The sequence below is a fragment of the Colletotrichum siamense genome, assembly GCF_013390195.1.
Source record: "Colletotrichum siamense strain Cg363 chromosome Unknown KSG_Cg363_contig06, whole genome shotgun sequence".
Taxonomy (NCBI): domain Eukaryota; kingdom Fungi; phylum Ascomycota; class Sordariomycetes; order Glomerellales; family Glomerellaceae; genus Colletotrichum; species Colletotrichum siamense.
In genome coordinates, this window is record NW_023501019.1 from 510,971 (window position 1) to 527,883 (window position 16,913).

General features: G+C 51.9%; 5 protein-coding genes across 5 annotated transcripts; 2 read left to right on the forward strand and 3 right to left on the reverse strand.

Annotated features, from left to right (window-relative positions):
• Positions 1-346: 346 nt before the first annotated feature.
• On the reverse strand, positions 347-2,536 carry CGCS363_v009147 (Calcium channel YVC1; the record flags this gene model as incomplete). The annotated part of the gene is made up of 5 exons (XM_036640996.1): positions 347-351; positions 404-2,038; positions 2,094-2,195; positions 2,251-2,279; positions 2,337-2,536. The coding sequence occupies 5 exons, from the start codon at positions 2,534-2,536 to the stop codon at positions 347-349; spliced, it is 1,971 nt and encodes a 656-aa protein (XP_036493730.1).
• Positions 2,537-3,664: 1,128 nt separating this feature from the next.
• Positions 3,665-6,103, reverse strand: CGCS363_v009148 (uncharacterized protein; the record flags this gene model as incomplete). Its single annotated transcript, XM_036640997.1, has 1 exon — positions 3,665-6,103. One exon carries the CDS (start codon positions 6,101-6,103, stop codon positions 3,665-3,667), a length of 2,439 nt encoding a protein of 812 aa, XP_036493046.1.
• Positions 6,104-7,114: 1,011 nt separating this feature from the next.
• Positions 7,115-8,014, forward strand: CGCS363_v009149 (Meiotically up-regulated gene 14 protein; the record flags this gene model as incomplete). Its single annotated transcript, XM_036640998.1, has 1 exon — positions 7,115-8,014. One exon carries the CDS (start codon positions 7,115-7,117, stop codon positions 8,012-8,014), a length of 900 nt encoding a protein of 299 aa, XP_036493047.1.
• Positions 8,015-8,247: 233 nt separating this feature from the next.
• str3-1 (Siderophore iron transporter 3) lies at positions 8,248-10,236 on the reverse strand (the record flags this gene model as incomplete). The annotated part of the gene is made up of 1 exon (XM_036640999.1): positions 8,248-10,236. One exon carries the CDS (start codon positions 10,234-10,236, stop codon positions 8,248-8,250), a length of 1,989 nt encoding a protein of 662 aa, XP_036493102.1.
• Positions 10,237-11,971: 1,735 nt separating this feature from the next.
• On the forward strand, positions 11,972-14,038 carry gatA-7 (Glutamyl-tRNA(Gln) amidotransferase subunit A; the record flags this gene model as incomplete). Its single annotated transcript, XM_036641000.1, has 1 exon — positions 11,972-14,038. One exon carries the CDS (start codon positions 11,972-11,974, stop codon positions 14,036-14,038), a length of 2,067 nt encoding a protein of 688 aa, XP_036493101.1.
• Positions 14,039-16,913: the final 2,875 nt, after the last annotated feature.

Sequence of the window (16,913 nt, forward strand, 5' to 3'; positions counted from 1 at the left end):
TAGATTTCATGTAGATGCTGGGAAAGGGGGTTGCTGAGTCTAACTGGTTGTTGTCAAGTAGCGTCGCATTCGGTTCAGCCGGCAACTACACCATCGCCTGTTGATCGGAAAACGGCATAGAATATTCACTCTGCAACGTTACCGAGAACGCCAACGTGTCCTGCTATTTCATGTTCAAGAAAACTCGTATTGTGAATGATTTGTTGTTTTACAATCTTTGTCGCTATCTTGGTTGTGTCACTCTAGAACTGACTACGGCGCGCAGGTGACCCAGACATGGGCTCAAAGTCGTTTGTTCCCATCCGGTTGACGCTAGGTAAGGGGAATACGATGCTAATAGGCGACGTCATCCTCCCCGGACGTCTTCTTCTGCTGTAAGGGCGGCGTCTGGACCTTGACCGACCAGTCACATCCCATGATCCTACCCTGGAGCCCAACTCGCTCTCCGCAAACCCCACATCACTCAGATTGTCCATCTCCTCCAACTCTCGTTCCACTGCAGGCGGAGGCTCAGCTTTGAACACTGCCTGTATGTCACCATGGGGATTGAAGCCACTGAAATTCCAATGCAGCAGCGATTGCGAGCGCGCTCGTCTCGGGTGCGCGACCCTCCGTCTCTCAAGTGCGCTTATCAGAAGTAAAGCCGGGGCGTTGAGTGCCCGGATAAGAGTGACGTTGAGATTGTGGAAAGAGCGAGATGTGAGTGCTGACTTGAGCGGCAGTAGCACAGCAAGAGCGAGTAGGTTGAATGGTGGCGGGTATGCAAAGATCGAGTCGCTTTTTACTCCGGCGAAGGTGATGACGGCTCGGCGGAATTGAATTTCCGCCGGCGCATCCGCGATGATCTTGGAGAAAGTATTGCTTAACAAGGCAACGAGCAAGGTTAGAAAGAGAATGTTGCCAAGGAATGCGAACGCAATCATCAGAGCGGGCCCAAGGATTGGGTGGAAATCGGGAGACCGATCGATGCCGGTACCGTCAAGACCGAACCAGGTCCAAATGAGCCATTTGCACGTCTCGTACCATGTCAAAGATGCCTGGTCTCCAACTCCCGAGGTGGCGGCGTTGCTCCCGATGAGCCACTGAAGAGCGAGGAGGAAGCCCGCAAAACACCAGATGGAGATAAACGTCAGGAGAGTGAAGTCCTTCATCATGGCGTGCATTGCTATGAAGACAATGTTGTCGGGCATAATGGTGAAAGCCACTCTTGTGAGGAGGATAGGGGCTGCCACGCAAAGGATGTGCACGCCGTACCCATCCGCGATAACTCCTCCATACCCCAGTACATCGTATATCCTGGCGAATACATAACAGCTGAAGATGAAGCAGAAGCTAATGTCGAGGAATGACCACAAAGTCTGAGAGTGGACCGCCCAACCGTGCTCGATTATGGCGGCAAACTCATTCAAGGTCCACCCGGCTGTGTAAATGGCGAAGAAGCACTCCCACGCGCTTAACGTGGGACTGCTGCGATTTACCATCGTCAACATGTACAGCGCGACGAGAGTCACAAACTGACAGAACTCGGTTACCCGTCGTATCCAAGGAACCAGCATCCGTCTTTCGTCCAGTATTGGCGCTCGGTGTGGCTCATAGAGCGAGACTGAGATGAACTCGTAGTGATCGGGCAAAATGTCGACAAACGACAGGGGCGTGTAGGTCACAGCCCCTAGGTAAACAGCGTCAACCAGTCTCTGACATGCAGAAGAGCTTAGGAAGACCTTGCTTTCAGATATGATGGCTAGCTCAAGGGCTGTGAGCTTTCTCTCATGTCCATCGCGTCGCTGGATCGGCCACTGAAGCTGTCGGCACTCGCTTTCCACCTCTTCGGGCGCACCTTGGAAGGGATCGAACCCTTCGACAAGGACGTGCGCTAGGATCAAAAGACCGATTTCACCTGGATGATCTTCATGGTATCGGCGCAGTACGCGGCTTGCAACCAGTTCGCAGAGTGCAGCGCGCGCCACGTTGACAGTCTGGTGGGCTGTACTTGTATGTTGCCTCAAGAATTGGATGCGATTCGCCAGTAGGCAATAGACTACCTCGAGGTCAGCTCAGAGATTGAGATGCAAAGTGAGTGCAAAGGGCCGTACCGATTGTGGGGTCATCAGGATCATACAGTCTGTCAACAAGAGGGCGAACGACAAGTGAGTTCATCCGCGGCTCTCGCAGTTGATCCAACGTATAAGGGTCATCTTGGAATCGACGTCAACAAGGTTCTTCTCAGTCCTAATGGTTAAAGGAACTTACCTATGCTTGCTAAGATGAGCCGTCGAATTCTGTCGGGATATGTCAGTCATAGGTGTAGTGGATCGTCAACATGCGGTAAGCCTCACCGATGAATTGTGAAGTACACCGACGGCGGGATCTCTGTACTAACGCTCCCTGTAGCGCTCGCTGAAATGTGCCTCTCAGCTTCTATATCAGGTTCGATGCCATTTGCGCCAGGCGCCTCTCCGTCTCCATCACCCCATGGTGACAGCGGTCGAGTCCAGTCGATGAGATCCGGGGTCCGGGGGGCCTCGGCTTCTTCCATCTGACGTCAAAGATTCGGTATCGGAATGTTGTCTAAATGGTTTCGGAGATTTGTTTGGTGGCGGATTTTGGCGTATTATGGGACAACCTCTCCAGCACTTCCCTTCCAACCCGGTCCGATGCACGCCCTCGCTAGCCCGGCAACTCTAGATAGCGAAACAGCTGTTCGTATTGGACATGTTGAAAAGTGGTGGTAAAGAGATGGAAGAGTCGCAAATAGCTAAGCTTGGGCGGCCTCCCCCGTGAGGGGTTTATTTACACCATGCCGCTCGTCCCCCTGACTCGATGAAGTGTCACAGCACTAACGCGATCCGATCAGCATGCACTGCCACGCTCGGGCACCTGACGCAGATGGACTAGAGCCGCGGCAAAATGCGGCTCACCGACAACCTTAATTGCCTCACCGAGGTGAAGAATTTGAATATCAGATGATATACTAGTTTTAAGCTGGGCCGAGAATCCAAGTTGAAATGACAATACAAATTCGTAGATGAAGAAAGAGCTTGTCTGCCTGTGTTGCACAAAAGAAGAGAAAAGATGCTTTGCGGGTTGCAACTTAGACGACACAGCACTACGATGAAGGAGGAGGAAACATCATCTGGATGCATCAAAAATTGTGGAAGATTTATCACACCAAGCAAAAGATAATTGAAAGGGACGAGACTCGAACTCGCGCGGGTTGCCCCACCAGGAAACAGATGTTAAGCTGACCTTAACCTGGCGCCATAACCAACTCGGCCACCCTTCCATGGGCACCTGGTTGATGAACCGGTGATTGTTGACAGGTTGCCTCGGAATTGTGAATATGGAGCAAAGCTGAATAGGGCTTTGCCCAGACCGACTTGTGCGGATCCAGCGCAACCCCTGTCGGCAGAGTGGGGAACTGTCCGCAGGGCCAACCAACTTACATACCCTCATGGAAGTCAGCCGAGATAAATCAGATCGTAGAGGTTGTCTCAAAGATCGTTCCTTGGTCTAAAGGCGACTTTCTGCGTCGACGAAATTTGGATCACGGTAGGAGGCAGAGGTGTCGCGGATGGCACCAAACACGGCGAAGACAATCGAGATTTGCTGTCATGCAGATCGGTGATTCAGTCTTGAAATTCTTACGCTCCCTAAGTACCCTTATCTAGGAGTATAAAACATTACGCTTTGGTGGGCTCATGCCCCTCCCTTCATGTAGTACCATCTGCACCTTGTTGTCTTCGTCAATCCGCACTTTGACAACCTTGTTCCACACTCCAGGTGACTTGCGAACACCCGCACCAACATGGTTCAGCTCCACATCATCCGGCGGGTTCGATCGTAATGCTAGCAGCATCAAATCAGCCAAGTCACCCCAACCCACCACACTTCTAAGATGGAACCTTCTTCGCCCCATAAGCTGGCCCATGAGTTCGGTGGCATGTGATGAGAAGATGGTGAAGCCGTAGATACCGACGACTGCGAGGTAGATGTACATCATGACCAAAGCAAACTGTAGAGTCTTGGTAAATTGACCAGATCCGTATCCGTAGCGCTGGGTTTCAAATTCGATCTGGACTGTTTTGCGGAACTCTTGTGTGACCTCCGAAACAGAGAGATCCAGGGGAATCGGATCTGTGTAGTTGTTCCAGTAGGACAAGGATGGGTATGTTTTGTTGTTCAGAGCCTCCACTCTATGGATGCCAGACTCGTAGCCAATCTGCTCTTTGAGGTCGATCCACTTCATGGAGCTATCTGTATCCTCGAGAATGAGTGCGGCTCTCTCATGAGAGGACGTTCTCGCGAGACTGTCTGTTAGAAAAACGCCCAAAACCTTGGTCAAGAAGATTTCAGTGCTTTTCTGATTCCCGTCTACCGTGTCCATGTACGTGAACTTTGTCCCATTCTGCTCTCGGCTGTCCAGAAACTGGTTCAAGATCAACTTGATTGGCGATGTTGCTGAAACGCTGGGGGTTGAGTTCCCTGGTACCATCCGTGTCATGTTGAACTCGGGGTCAATGAGCCTGACCCAGCTGGAATCAGCCTGTACTACCCTGTCCGATTGCGCCGTGGTATTCTGCAACATCGCAGCCATATCATCTGCGGAGCTGAAGTTGGACAAGAGCATGCTGGCATCTCCAGAGTCCAGTGTAAAAGAGGCAGGAACCCAGCGGGGCAGGAAGCTGCATGTATAAACCCACAGCCTTTGCTTCGATCCGTCACCGACGTAAGGGATTGTACCGGCTATTAGCATCGCTCCGCCAGGGGACTTCTTGTCGTAATAGTGGAGATTATAAGTCATTCTAGGCGCGACACGCGTATCGTTCCATGTCTTGGACTTGAAAGTAGGCTTATCCTGCTGGACGCGAAGACACCCAGCGTCACCGTAGCAGTTCAGCGCCGAAACCGGGAAAGATGGGAGAGCCTTGTCTTGGAGAAGTTGATCGCGATCGTACAAGACGCACTTGCCGTGTACAAAGGGTTGTTGCAATGGTGTCGTAGTCGTAAGCTGGTATCGCTTTACGTCCGTAACAGTTCCGATAGGCACTGGCTTCCGAGAAATGTAATTGGCAAAGAGTCCAATAGTGGCCATGATAGAACTGGACGGAGTTGTAAACATCAAAATTGACCCGTCGTTCTGAGTGTCATGCGCAGACAAAGATAAACGACGACGGAGTTCCGTCGATGGATGTTGGAAGGTGATGTTGTCTGTAAGTCCAGCGTATCGGAATCCTTCCGCCCAGTTCCAAATGTCGGAAAAGCCGCCGACGGGACACCAATATGTATAGAGTGCCTCTGTAGTGTTGCACTCTGGTGTTGAATCGAATAAAGAGCTGTTCAGGCTTCGAGGCCAAGCTTCCTCTGGAGAAGCACCATAGCTCAGCGGCATTCTGACATCCTGGAAGGCGCCGTCGAGGTCGAACCATCCCAGACTCGGCACCAGCAAGATTGCTGAAGCCGGTCCGACAACAGTAGACATGATGGTCGCAAAGACTAGGTAGGCGACCAACCCGATCTCCCAGATATTTAATGTGACTCCCTTGCCCTGCTTCCAAAAAGCACCACTAAGAAGGTACTCTAGGTCTCCGACTCGGTATCCACCAGTCAGGAAGCCCAGGCGGACACCTTTCCCCACAAGCCTCCGCTTGAACATGGCGACGGAGATGGAAGCGAGAGATGCAACGATCATGATCTCATGGATTTTTGATGCCAGCTGAAGCAAGTTGCTAATGACAGTCGCGCTGAGCTTGACGTGGATGTTGCTGAAAGGCTCGACACCGTGCTCTGGATACCAGAACAGCTGCATGTGGCTGATCCAGATAATGCCACAGGTGACGGCGATAGCTGGAGCATGTACAAGCCATCTCAGGAAGAATCGCTTTGCTGTTCCACGAATGACTGGTTTGGGGCCCGTCTTGTTATTGCGCCCGGGAAATAATCGCCGCTTAGGTTCTTCTTCGTCATAATCGAATTGACTCTTGACTTCAGCAATTGTCGTGGTGCTGTCCAAGAAGGGCTTTGCAGAGGGCTCGGCCCACCCCTCTCTCGAGTAGGCACTCTGCCTAGTTGAGTATGGTCGAGGGTAGTTGGAGGGAGTCTCCATAATGGCCGAGAGATGGTAGTATAAGAGTGATCTTGAGACAACATTCTGCGCTGCGACAAGTCTCAGGGGAAATACACATATTTTGTATTATCTGGAGACAAGGTATAGCACTTTCGATCTCCCTTCTACGGCCTAGACTGTGGACTTTTAGTGCTGGGTCCTAGCGTCATATGGAGGTGCCTCTGTTCAAAAGCCTCGTCGCTTGGAGAGAAAGCTTAAGCTTGATCCTTCATTCAGCCTCAGCCGGTGTTCCTAGGCTGTTCCAACACCTCTTCCACCGGCTTAGTAGCCCGGAAGACCAGCTAGCTGCAGGAGGATGTCCATAAAGGGGGCTTCGACGTCCTTTTCTGATCATCTGGAATCCTGAAAAGTAGTCTTTGCGACAGGCAGCATAGTTATTGAGGGGTTTTGGCGGTGGGTGGCTGCACAAGCGCTGCTTAGGTGCCGTCGCCAAACGGCGGTTGTGCTAGAAATCAGCACCAAGCAATCGGCAATGGCGTTAGCGTCAGGGATGGCGCTTACTAGTCCTATGAGCAAACATCCCTTATCTAATTTTGTTCGTGGACAATCTTTTGCGGACACTGAAAGTTTTCGCCTAGGTTATTCCGTCTCTCAACGCTTTCCACGGCGTTTGATACCTAAGATGGGTTCGGAACGAGCTCGGGAGACTTCCGGAAGACTTCCGGCGACGTGCTCCGATAAGTGGGGCCGAGTCAAGCTCCGCATTGTAGGATTGAGGTAATTTTTATTCGTAATTAGATCGTCTCCTATCACATCTTTTGGCATTTGAAACCGAACTGCTCGGCTTGAGTGTGTCTGCCTTCATTGTCCACGAGTTTCAAACAACATGTAACCCGGGCACTGCACCTCCCACCAGCTCAAAAAATCGCTCATTCCCAGCGGATGCCTTCGCTCTTCCAACCGTACCAAAGAGTTCGGGGAATTCACCTTTTGCGTAACGAACACCACTGTCTAGTTGGGGAATAATTTGGTTATTCCCAAATATCCATAATGGCACCACACTCAAACACGGATATGGTACCCGCCACCGCCGATGCCGTGCCGGTGAAGAAGAGTTGGGAGCCTCACGCAAAGGAAGGCCAGACGGCTCTTGAAGCATTGTCTCAAGGCACACCTCTCTCCGGTATCCCGACTTTCCCATCCTTCCATGAACACCGCACGCACATCCTTGAACACATGGCCGCCACATTCCGCATCTTCGCCCGCAAGGGTTTCAACGAGGGCATGGCCGGGCACATCTCCATTCGCGACCCCGAAAATCTGCACACGTTCTGGACCAACCCGCTTGGTCGTCCGTGGCAGCTTATGCGAGCCTCAGACATGATTTTAGTCGACTACAATGGCAACGCTATCGGCGGAAACATGAGCCTGCCTTCAAACGCCGCTGGCTTTCTCATTCACAGCGCTTTGCACAAGGCGCGGCCCGACGTGAACGCGGCTTGTCATGCACATACCATATACGGCAAGGCCTGGTCCGCCTTCGGTAGACCGCTGGAGATGATCAATCAAGATGCTTGCATATTTTACGACAAGGCTCAGGCAGTTTACGAGGACTTTGGGGGAGTGGTGTTTGATGAGGAGGAGGGCAAGAGGCTGGCCGAGGCTCTTGGACCAGAGGGAAAGGTGATGACTTTGACGACCCACGGTCTGTTGACTGTGGGCCAGACGGTCGATGAAGCAGCGTACCTGTTTACTCTCATGGAGAAGAGTTGCCAAGTCCAGCTTTTGGCCGAAGCCGCAGCTGCCAATGGTATACCAAAAAGAATTATCGAGGACAACGTCGCTGCGTACACGTTCAGGATGACGTCTAGCCCCGATAGCTTGTATCGAGAGTTTCAGCCAGACTTTGAGGTAGAAGATGTCTTGAGTAATGGAGACTTTCGGAAATAGAATATCCCAGATTTTACGAGACTCGCGGAAGACACATAGCCAGTGTGCACGTCAATCATCCAGCAAGTCGCGCATTTAACGCGACAGTAGGGAAGTAGGCGTGCAACCCGTCGCCAGTGTTCTCCTTCACGTCTAATCTGCAGTAATTATGAGGCCGAGATTCGGTTTGTATTACGACTATAGTGCTCGCGTTGCGGCAAGTTTGCTCTCAGCTAATTCGTCACGCCTCAAAGTTAAGCATCTTTGCAGTAAAAAGCAAGCCACTTGTAGTAAAAAGATCTGGACTGCTCTTGTGCCGTGCCAGACGCCTCCTCATTTCTCAACTCTCTCTGAGGTAAATCGACCGCCTCACCGTCAAGACCCGTGTTCGTGACGGCGTTCTGTTGCTTGCCAAGGTAGAAGTCAGGCATGAAGAAAGTGGCGAACAGTGGGACCGCAGCCAGGAGAAGAGCGGTAATGGCGATATGGCCGTTGACGTGGGCATAGGCGCGGATAGCGCCCTGCCTGACGGGATCATTGAAGTCGTATGTGGTGCGCAACTTCTTGATATTGCCGTACAGCTTCGCGAGAGTTTTCTCGTCAACATCGGGCATCTCCTTCCGCATACGGTCAAGCATCTCGCTCGTCCAGATCGCGGATGAGACGGCGCTGCCAACTGATGAACCCAAGGTAGACCACAGTGTGAGCACAGCGATGATCGTGGCCATGTCCTCATGCGGCACTGATGCTTGACTGCCCACGCGCGCGCCAACAACGTTGAACGATCCCAAGCAGTAAAGAAGTTGTGCAATCACCAGTCGAGCCGTGTCCTGCACCATGTTGCCGTTGGGTTGGACGAGCAGACCGTAGGCGATGAGCCTGGCCACCGCGCCAAAGACCATCATGGACTTGTAACGGTGGGTGGATCTTTGGATGAGACCAACGATAGGACCCATGATGCTGAGTCCCATTGTAGTAATGCCCAAGAAAATGGTCCACTCGTACGTAGACCATTGCTTGATGATGTAGACATACGAGGAGAAGTAGGTGTTTCGTACTGCCGAGGCCATCTGGTTGAATGTGTAGATCGCGGCCGCCGCGAGGAACGTGCGGTTCTGGAGGATGTGTTTCGTCATGAACGGCTTTGGGGAAACGTACATCTCAAAGAGAACGAAACCGATAAGAAGAACAAAGCCGACAACGAGCATAGCAATAATTCTCGGGCTACCCCAACCGCCGTCAGCGCTCTCGGCGAGAGTGAAGGGCAGCAGGATGAGCGAGAACGCTGTTCCAAGAATGATGAGGCCGAAGATGTCAATGTCGATCAACCCCTCGCCCAACAGCTTCATCCAATAAGACAGTCCCGCTGATTCGGAGTCCCCAACGGCACCGGTCCTCAGACGCTTCGAGGCAGCCATAGTGACCATGCCCATCTTCTCTCCTCGTCGCTGCATAGAGTACAGAGTAAAGATTGCCGGAACGAGGAGTACAGGCACCACGATAGCGAACATGCCCAAGCCCCATCGCCAATTATCAACGAAGCCCTCCGCAATGAAGCCGTTGACAGGCACAGTGACGACGAACGGGATCGAGAGGGCGGCGCCGAAGAATCCTCTCCACTGCAACGGGGTAAGGTCACCGACGATGATATCGCTGAGGAGGTCGAGGCCAGACTTGCCCACGGAAGTGAAGCAGATGCCCACGGTGTAGGCAGCGAAGGTGCTAGAACTAGCCGCGACGGCAAAGCCAACAACGTAGAAGACAAGAATGACAACGTAGGTCGTCGGGCGGGAGGTAATGTCGGCTAGCTTGCCGATGAAGGGCTTGCTGATCGCGCGGATGATCTGACTGGCGGTACTGACAGCGGCGAGCGAGCTGTGCTGGCCGAACGTCGAGCTGGCCATGGTGGTGAAGATGGTCCCAGTGATGCCCTGGTCAAGGGCATAGGCGAACATGGTTAGGCCGATGGAGATGCCCAACAGCCAGAGAATGATCTTGCCGGACTTCCCAGACTGGTACAGGACCTTGTTGAAGGCTTCAACTCTGCTGACACCGATACCGGCGTTTCCATCATCAGCAGCACCCGAGCGAGATGCGTCGGATACAGGTTTGGGATAGTCACTGGATTTACCGTCCCCGTCGAGATGCTGTTCATGACTAAGCGGGGCATCAGAAGAGACCGAAGGCGGGAATCGGTCGGCAGCTTTCGAATGGGCCGCTGGACCTCCGGGTGGTGTTGACATCTTCGTTAATCTTGTGGCCAGAAGGCTCTAAGATTAGGCTGGCGACGGCGGCAAAGAGAATGAAGAGGTGAAGAAAGACCGCAGCAAAGGGAAATCGAAACGTGGGCTGCCCATCTTTTACATAGATTTCATCGAATCGGCGGGAGGGTAATTAAGGTGTCTTGAAATGGTAACTCTAAACACATCCCGGCGAAGGATTCGAACCGGACGAACCAAGCCAATGCAGCCAAGCATCTTACACGAGGGAGCCCGCAAAAGACCGCATTCTGCCCAATTGCCATCGTGACATGGCGCGATCTGATAAAAATTTGACAACCTAATGCCTGTCTTTGCTCACATCGTTTGATTCGTTCAAGGGATCTACCCCACTCTTCCCGTCAAAAGCAGAAGAGGCAACTTACCAAAGTTCTTTTTGAGTCCGACGCCCCCACACAAGTTTGCCTCTTCACTGTTGCCTGTGTACGCTGTAGAATTCTCAGAGAAAAGAGTTTTTGAGATGTACTTCAGGATAATGCATCGCCTAGCTCCTACTACAGTCCCGATTCTGTGAACTAGAACGTGAAGACCTTTTTCATGTACAGATATTGGTTCAATGAAGACGTCGAAGACGCCGTCAAGAATCAGCACATACATGTTTATAAGAGCGATTTCGGCAGCGCCCATGCGGTGGGTCACGACCCTTTCACAGCACTGAAGGAGAATATGGATACGGGTCTCCTTTCTTGGACATTCAACGGCCAACTTGACGAGACCCCAACAGTACTTTCCTCGGACGTATGGTTTGAAATAGGTGATCCTCCGCCAATTAGCAATTAGGTAAGTTTTAGAGCAACCTGACTTGCCCTGGCAGGTCCCCGCCAATAAATCGGCCGACGGACACATTTGCTCCGTACTTGTCTCGCCGCACACGCGACCGGGGGCACAGTCTGACTTCAGCGCCCGCACCAAGGCCAAGAGCCGGTGTTAAACGCCGACCGGGAATGACTGCCGGACCCTGTGCATCGTACTGTGGCCCGGACAACTGAGGTCCGTAGGGTGGCTGCGAACCGGCACCGGGAAGTGGTTGGGCCCCACACCCGGCCGTCTGTCCTTGTCCGTCTCCGAGGCCGAGGATGCCTGTCCATGATCAACTTACACGCGTCAGGAAGACGGATGGCAATATTGCTACAATATCGATGCTACTAAACATCCTGCTACATCTAGATCCTGCAATGATGCACAGAGACATTATGACATAAGTCGTGGTGTTTTCATGTTCTGGCTGGGCTATTGATGTTGTCTGAGCAGCCGCTTGAGTTGAATTTCCTTCTCGATGATGATGTCTGCCGCTATGGGGACTCTCAACTGTAAAGGTAAGGTACCTTAGGCAAGTTTGATCCTGTACTTGTGTTGGCGGAGATTCGCTAGCGCTCGGCAACTCGCTAGCGGCTTCAGCGGGGCATGGTAATCGGCAGATATCGAAGTCAACGGCCTGAATCGCCGAAGCGGTATTGTTATCGGATTCAACGCCGTCCGGGACAATTGCTATCTCTTACGTATCAGTTTCCCCGCAAATTCACCTTCAAGGCCAAACGGTTCGCCGTGGGGGATATTTGCCTATCATCTTGCTGACATGTTTTGACGTACTTTCTTCCCTCTCTTGGGGGCAACTGTTACGACTCTCCGAAGCTTGTCGATTTCCAACAATGCACGCTAGGAAGTCTTCTGCCTCAAACCTTCTGATCTCAAGCCCAACATGTCGCAACTCAACCTCGTCGAGGCTTCCATCGAAGACATACAAAATGCTCTCAACTCCGGTTCGATAACCAGCGTTGAGCTGGTGGCCCGCTACTTACGCCGCATAAGCACATACGATTGCCGTAACACAGCACTGAACTCCATTCCGGTCCTGAATAGCAAGCTATTTGAAGAAGCAGCCCAGTCCGATGACAGGCGCGCATCAGGTGCTCCAGTTCGACCGCTTGAGGGCATACCTTACACCGTTAAGGACAGCTACAAAGTTAAAGGGCTTGTGGCTGCAGCTGGATCACCCGCATTCAAGGACCTCATCGCAAACGAGGATGCATTTCTCGTTGAGAAGATCCGGGAAGCAGGTGGCATTTTGATGGGCAGGACCAATATGCCTGCAGTTGCCTGCGGTGGTATGCAGAGAGGCATTTGGGGACGGGCGGAGAACCCGTACAACCCAGATTATCTCGCAGCTGGGTTCGCCTCGGGTTCCTCAAACGGGTCTGCGGTCTCTACCGCAGCGTCATTTGCATCTTTTGGGCTCGGCGGCGAGACGGTGTCATCTGGAAGATCACCCGCCAGCAACAATGCGCTCATTGCATACACACCATCCCGGCATTTTCTCTCCCCGCGGGGCAGCTGGCCGCTATACCCTACATGCGACGTCCCTGTTCCTCATACGAGAACAATGAAGGACATGTTTGCCCTTCTGGATGTTATTGCCGTGGAGGATCCAGTCAAAAATGGGGACTTCTGGCGAGAACAGCCATTTATCAAGCTTCCGCAAGCATGGCACGAGAAGCCGAGGTCCTTCGGAGAGCTAGCTGGATGCAAGTCCCTTGCAGGCTTGCGAATTGCTGTTCCCGAAATGTACCTTGGCGGTCCAGCTCCATCTGGAGCGAAACCAGTGACGACGAGCCCGGCGGTTATCGATCTTTGGAAGAAAGCCAGAAAGGACCTCGAGGCGCTTGGTGCGGAAGTCCTTTTGGTTGACGACTTTCCTGCAGTTACAGCCTACGAAAATGATGACTTGCTGCCCGAGGGCTGCCCAAGAAGACCAAAGGACTGGGTTTCCATGGAAAGGAGTGCCCTCATCGCTCATGCCTGGAATGACTTTCTCAAAAGCTTCAAGGACCCGAAAATACCGGATCTCGCTGCCGTCGACCCATTCAACATCTATCCTGACTCTTTGCGTACGGAGCCTGAGCTGAGACATTTTGACAAGCCAAACGCAATTCTCTACCACAAGCTCGTTGATTACATTGGCAAACGCAGCCTCAACGACATCGAAGGGCTTGATGTAGCTATTAAGGCTTTAGAGGGGATGCGCAGAGTCCTTCTTGAAGACTGGCTCACAGGCCTCGGCTGTGACTTTGTCGTCTTCCCAGCGGCTGGAGACGTCGGCCCCGCCAATGCTGACTCTAGCTTCGAGGGCGCGGACCTTGCATGGCGAAACGGCGTTCATTACAGTAATGGAAACAGAGTGATTCGCCATCTGGGCATCCCGACGGTATCCGTGCCGATGGGTATCCTGGCGGATAAGGGCGTCCCGATGAACTTGACTTTTGCTGGAAGAGCATATGATGATGTCAAGTTGCTGAAGTGGGCGCATGCGTTTGAGACGAAGACGCAGCACCGTGTACCGCCGCCTTATACACCTCTCCTCGACTCGGATGTTTTGCAGCTTGATCACTCTCCGAATGCAACGGCGCCCCGTCCCCAGTTAGTAGTTGAGAGATTTGAGGTTGTCCAAGGCGGCAACCGCTCATTCCTCGACGTAATTGTTGAAGGCTTCGCGAAAGCCATCCCCTCTGGCCAGCAGAATCTGGTGCTGGAGGTCACGGTCGATGGAGTAAGAGTTCCCATGGAAAGGGTCCGTACAAGTATAGAGTCAGAGAGCTTGGATGCGCAAAAGAAGATGTACTTCAAGGTGAAAGTAGAAACTCCCAAGCCTGTTTCAAGGGAGGGCCTCGAGAAGACTTGGGCTCCAGTTGCTCGGGACAAGACTATGGCCATGATACTAGCTAGGGCTTGTCGTGGTGGAAGGCCGACGGGATGGTTTGGACTGATTTAAAGATACTTTTATAGGTGGACACGAGTTGCATCGGCAATTCACGGTTGGCATGTTGACCATACTGAATCAAAGTTTAACACACTAAAACACTCGGTCGCGGGATCTTTATACAGCTTGCCCAGTTCCCTGTTGAGGGATTCAAAAATCTTGGAATGCCATCATTACTCAGAGTGTCTACTTGTCATCCTTTTGCGCCTTATGGGCTTTAGTATCAAAGTCCTTCTCCTCGTTCTTCGTCTTCTCGGCTGTACATTCGACGGCCCCTCTTCCCTTGTTTCACCTGCCAGCCTCACTGTCCACCTATGTTTTCGACCTGGTTAGACACTTCCTCGTTCTGGATTGGTCAGAGTTAGGTCTTGCTCATTCTCTCTGCTTGGATTGCGCTCCATAAGCCTCTTCCATGGCTTTCAATGCCGGGACTCCCCACTTCTTCATCCAGTCACCGCACATCAATTGAGAAGCAGTGATCCTGTCCTGAGGCTCCAGGCAGAAAATGCACTTCAGTAGTTCATAGATGTCCTGAAGCTCTTCATCCGACATATCTCCGCGTCGAGTTTTCTTCAGCCAGACAAGAACGCGTTCCTTCAACGGCGGGCCAAAGTCATCGGAATCGTGGTCTTGAAGGAGCATGTGGCAAATTTGCTCGTGTATGTAGTTGAAGTTGGGGCCGAGGGATTCAACCACAGTTCGGGAACTGAAGATGTTATAGATGATGCAGCCAAGAGACCACACGTCTGAAGGGAATTCAAGGGGCAGATTCTTCTCTTTGGCATTCATCGACTCAGGCGCTCGGTAGAGTGCCGGTGTAGCCAGCTCGTATCTCGTGGTCATGCCAGGGGTCCATGACTCTCCAAAGTCACCGATAGCAACTTTGGCTCTGTCTATAGCAATAGTGTCGCATCCGCTGTTCGTAATAATCCTGCGGACGATGTAAGGGGGGCCTTTTGGAGCCGGCGTTGTCCCCTTTAGAGAAGCAGTCTGGTACTTGCGAAGAGGGACCTTCTCGGGCGTTCCATAGGCAGCATAGACGTCAGAGACCTTGCAGTCAGCCATCTCCGCATCTCTGAACTTCAGAAAAATGTTGCCTGGATGTAAGTCTAAGATCTGTGTCAGCGCGAGATTGTGGTCATCAATTCCCCAAACGTACCTCCGTGGGCGATGCCGAAAGCATGTAGCAACGCTAGTCCTTGAATGACTTGTGCCACGATGGCCCGCGCTGTCTCAAGTGGAAATAATCGACTGCGTTGGCACTCAGCTTGACTTTGAGCCACCGTGGTGCGGACTGGGGTGCTAACGAAGCACAAGTGAGAGCCATTTGGACCATCATGGCGGAAGGAGTCGCTCTGAATGTGAATAGGCGTGCCAAACACCGAGGGACCAAAATTGTACCCGTCGTTGGTCCATCCGGCTACATCAGCCTTCAATATCTTGATGGCAACGTTGCGACCCAACTTCTCATCGTGGGCAAGCCAGACGGTCGAGAATCCGCCATGCCCAAGCTTGTGGAAAACGATATACCTGCCGTCTTCCAGTCGATCTCCAAGTTGAACAGGGTGAAATCCGCCCTGTGCGTAATCGCTCAAATACTCTTCAGGCGCATCGAATAGAATGCCTTCCGCCTGCTCTAACTCATCTATGGTCCATATTGGATTGGCGGCGACAAGCTCAATAGCAGCGGCTTGAGAATCGGATTCGGCGACGGGAATCATTCCAGTGACCTTGTCGGGAGTGCTCATGATCGTCGCACTGGTTGAGGCAAGCGGAAAGGTGATGTTGGATTGAACGAGATCGTCTTCGAGGAGAGATGCGGCCTGTGAATCTCGAAAGGAAGTGCAGTTATGAGAGGACATAAGTTTCAAATTTGTTTGGACGAAATCTCAGAAGAAGATGAGAGTTGGAAGGAAGGGCAAGTGCTCACGTCGGAAGTAAGGGCAACGGTGAACACCTTCCTTACGTGAGGCCATTCAGCGATTGTTTGTTTCCGGCTATTTTGTGGGGCAAAGGGCCTGGGTGAATATACGCAGACCGCCCGTGTTTTCTCTTTCAATGTATTGATTGCCATTCAATCGATTTGAAATTTGTTCTACTCCTGTCTCAAAGTGAGAAAGAAACCTTGGAAAACAATATACCAGGGGGACGCAAATGGAAGATTCGTTACTGCATGAGAATCTTTGGCACCGGACGACACGCTGCATATTCATACCCTTTTGAATCCTAAACGACATTCAATTCGATGTGTCTCATGCCTCTCCTGTGCATTCTCTGGTTCATTTTGGACTACAGTGCTTCCCTTCATCTTGACGGATTCGGAAATGGATGACAATGATCCAACCCGAAGACACTGACTCCATACTATTGACCATACAAGCAAAGCAAGAAGATATGTCGTCTTCCCCGAAAGTTCAGTCACAAAGACGTGTACATCTTTGAACGTAAGGCAGAAAATAACTTTGAGATAGATAACATAAATATGAGAAGTGCAAGGTCTCGAGTCTCGACGGAAACACTGAAGAACAGCAATCAATGCGTGATATTTTATTCAATCTCTTGACGAATCGAATCCCAGCTTTGCCAATATGGCCATCTCTACAGAGAATAGGAAGATTGAGGTCATCTGGAAAGGTTATCGGCCAACTTTGAAGCGCCATGTTGAGAGACTTCTCGGGGCACACTGGAAGACTGCCCTCGACTCCGAAAACGGAGTACCGCCAGACACAATTGTGATCAGGTAATCAGTTATCATACGCGTACCTTCGCTTTGATCCCCTGAAATGCTGATAGATACGTCGCGCAGATCTGACAATCACATCACTTCTACGTTGGTTTTGGAGAGACGCCAAGGGCAAATTAGCTCACATCCACCTGGGCACGAGAA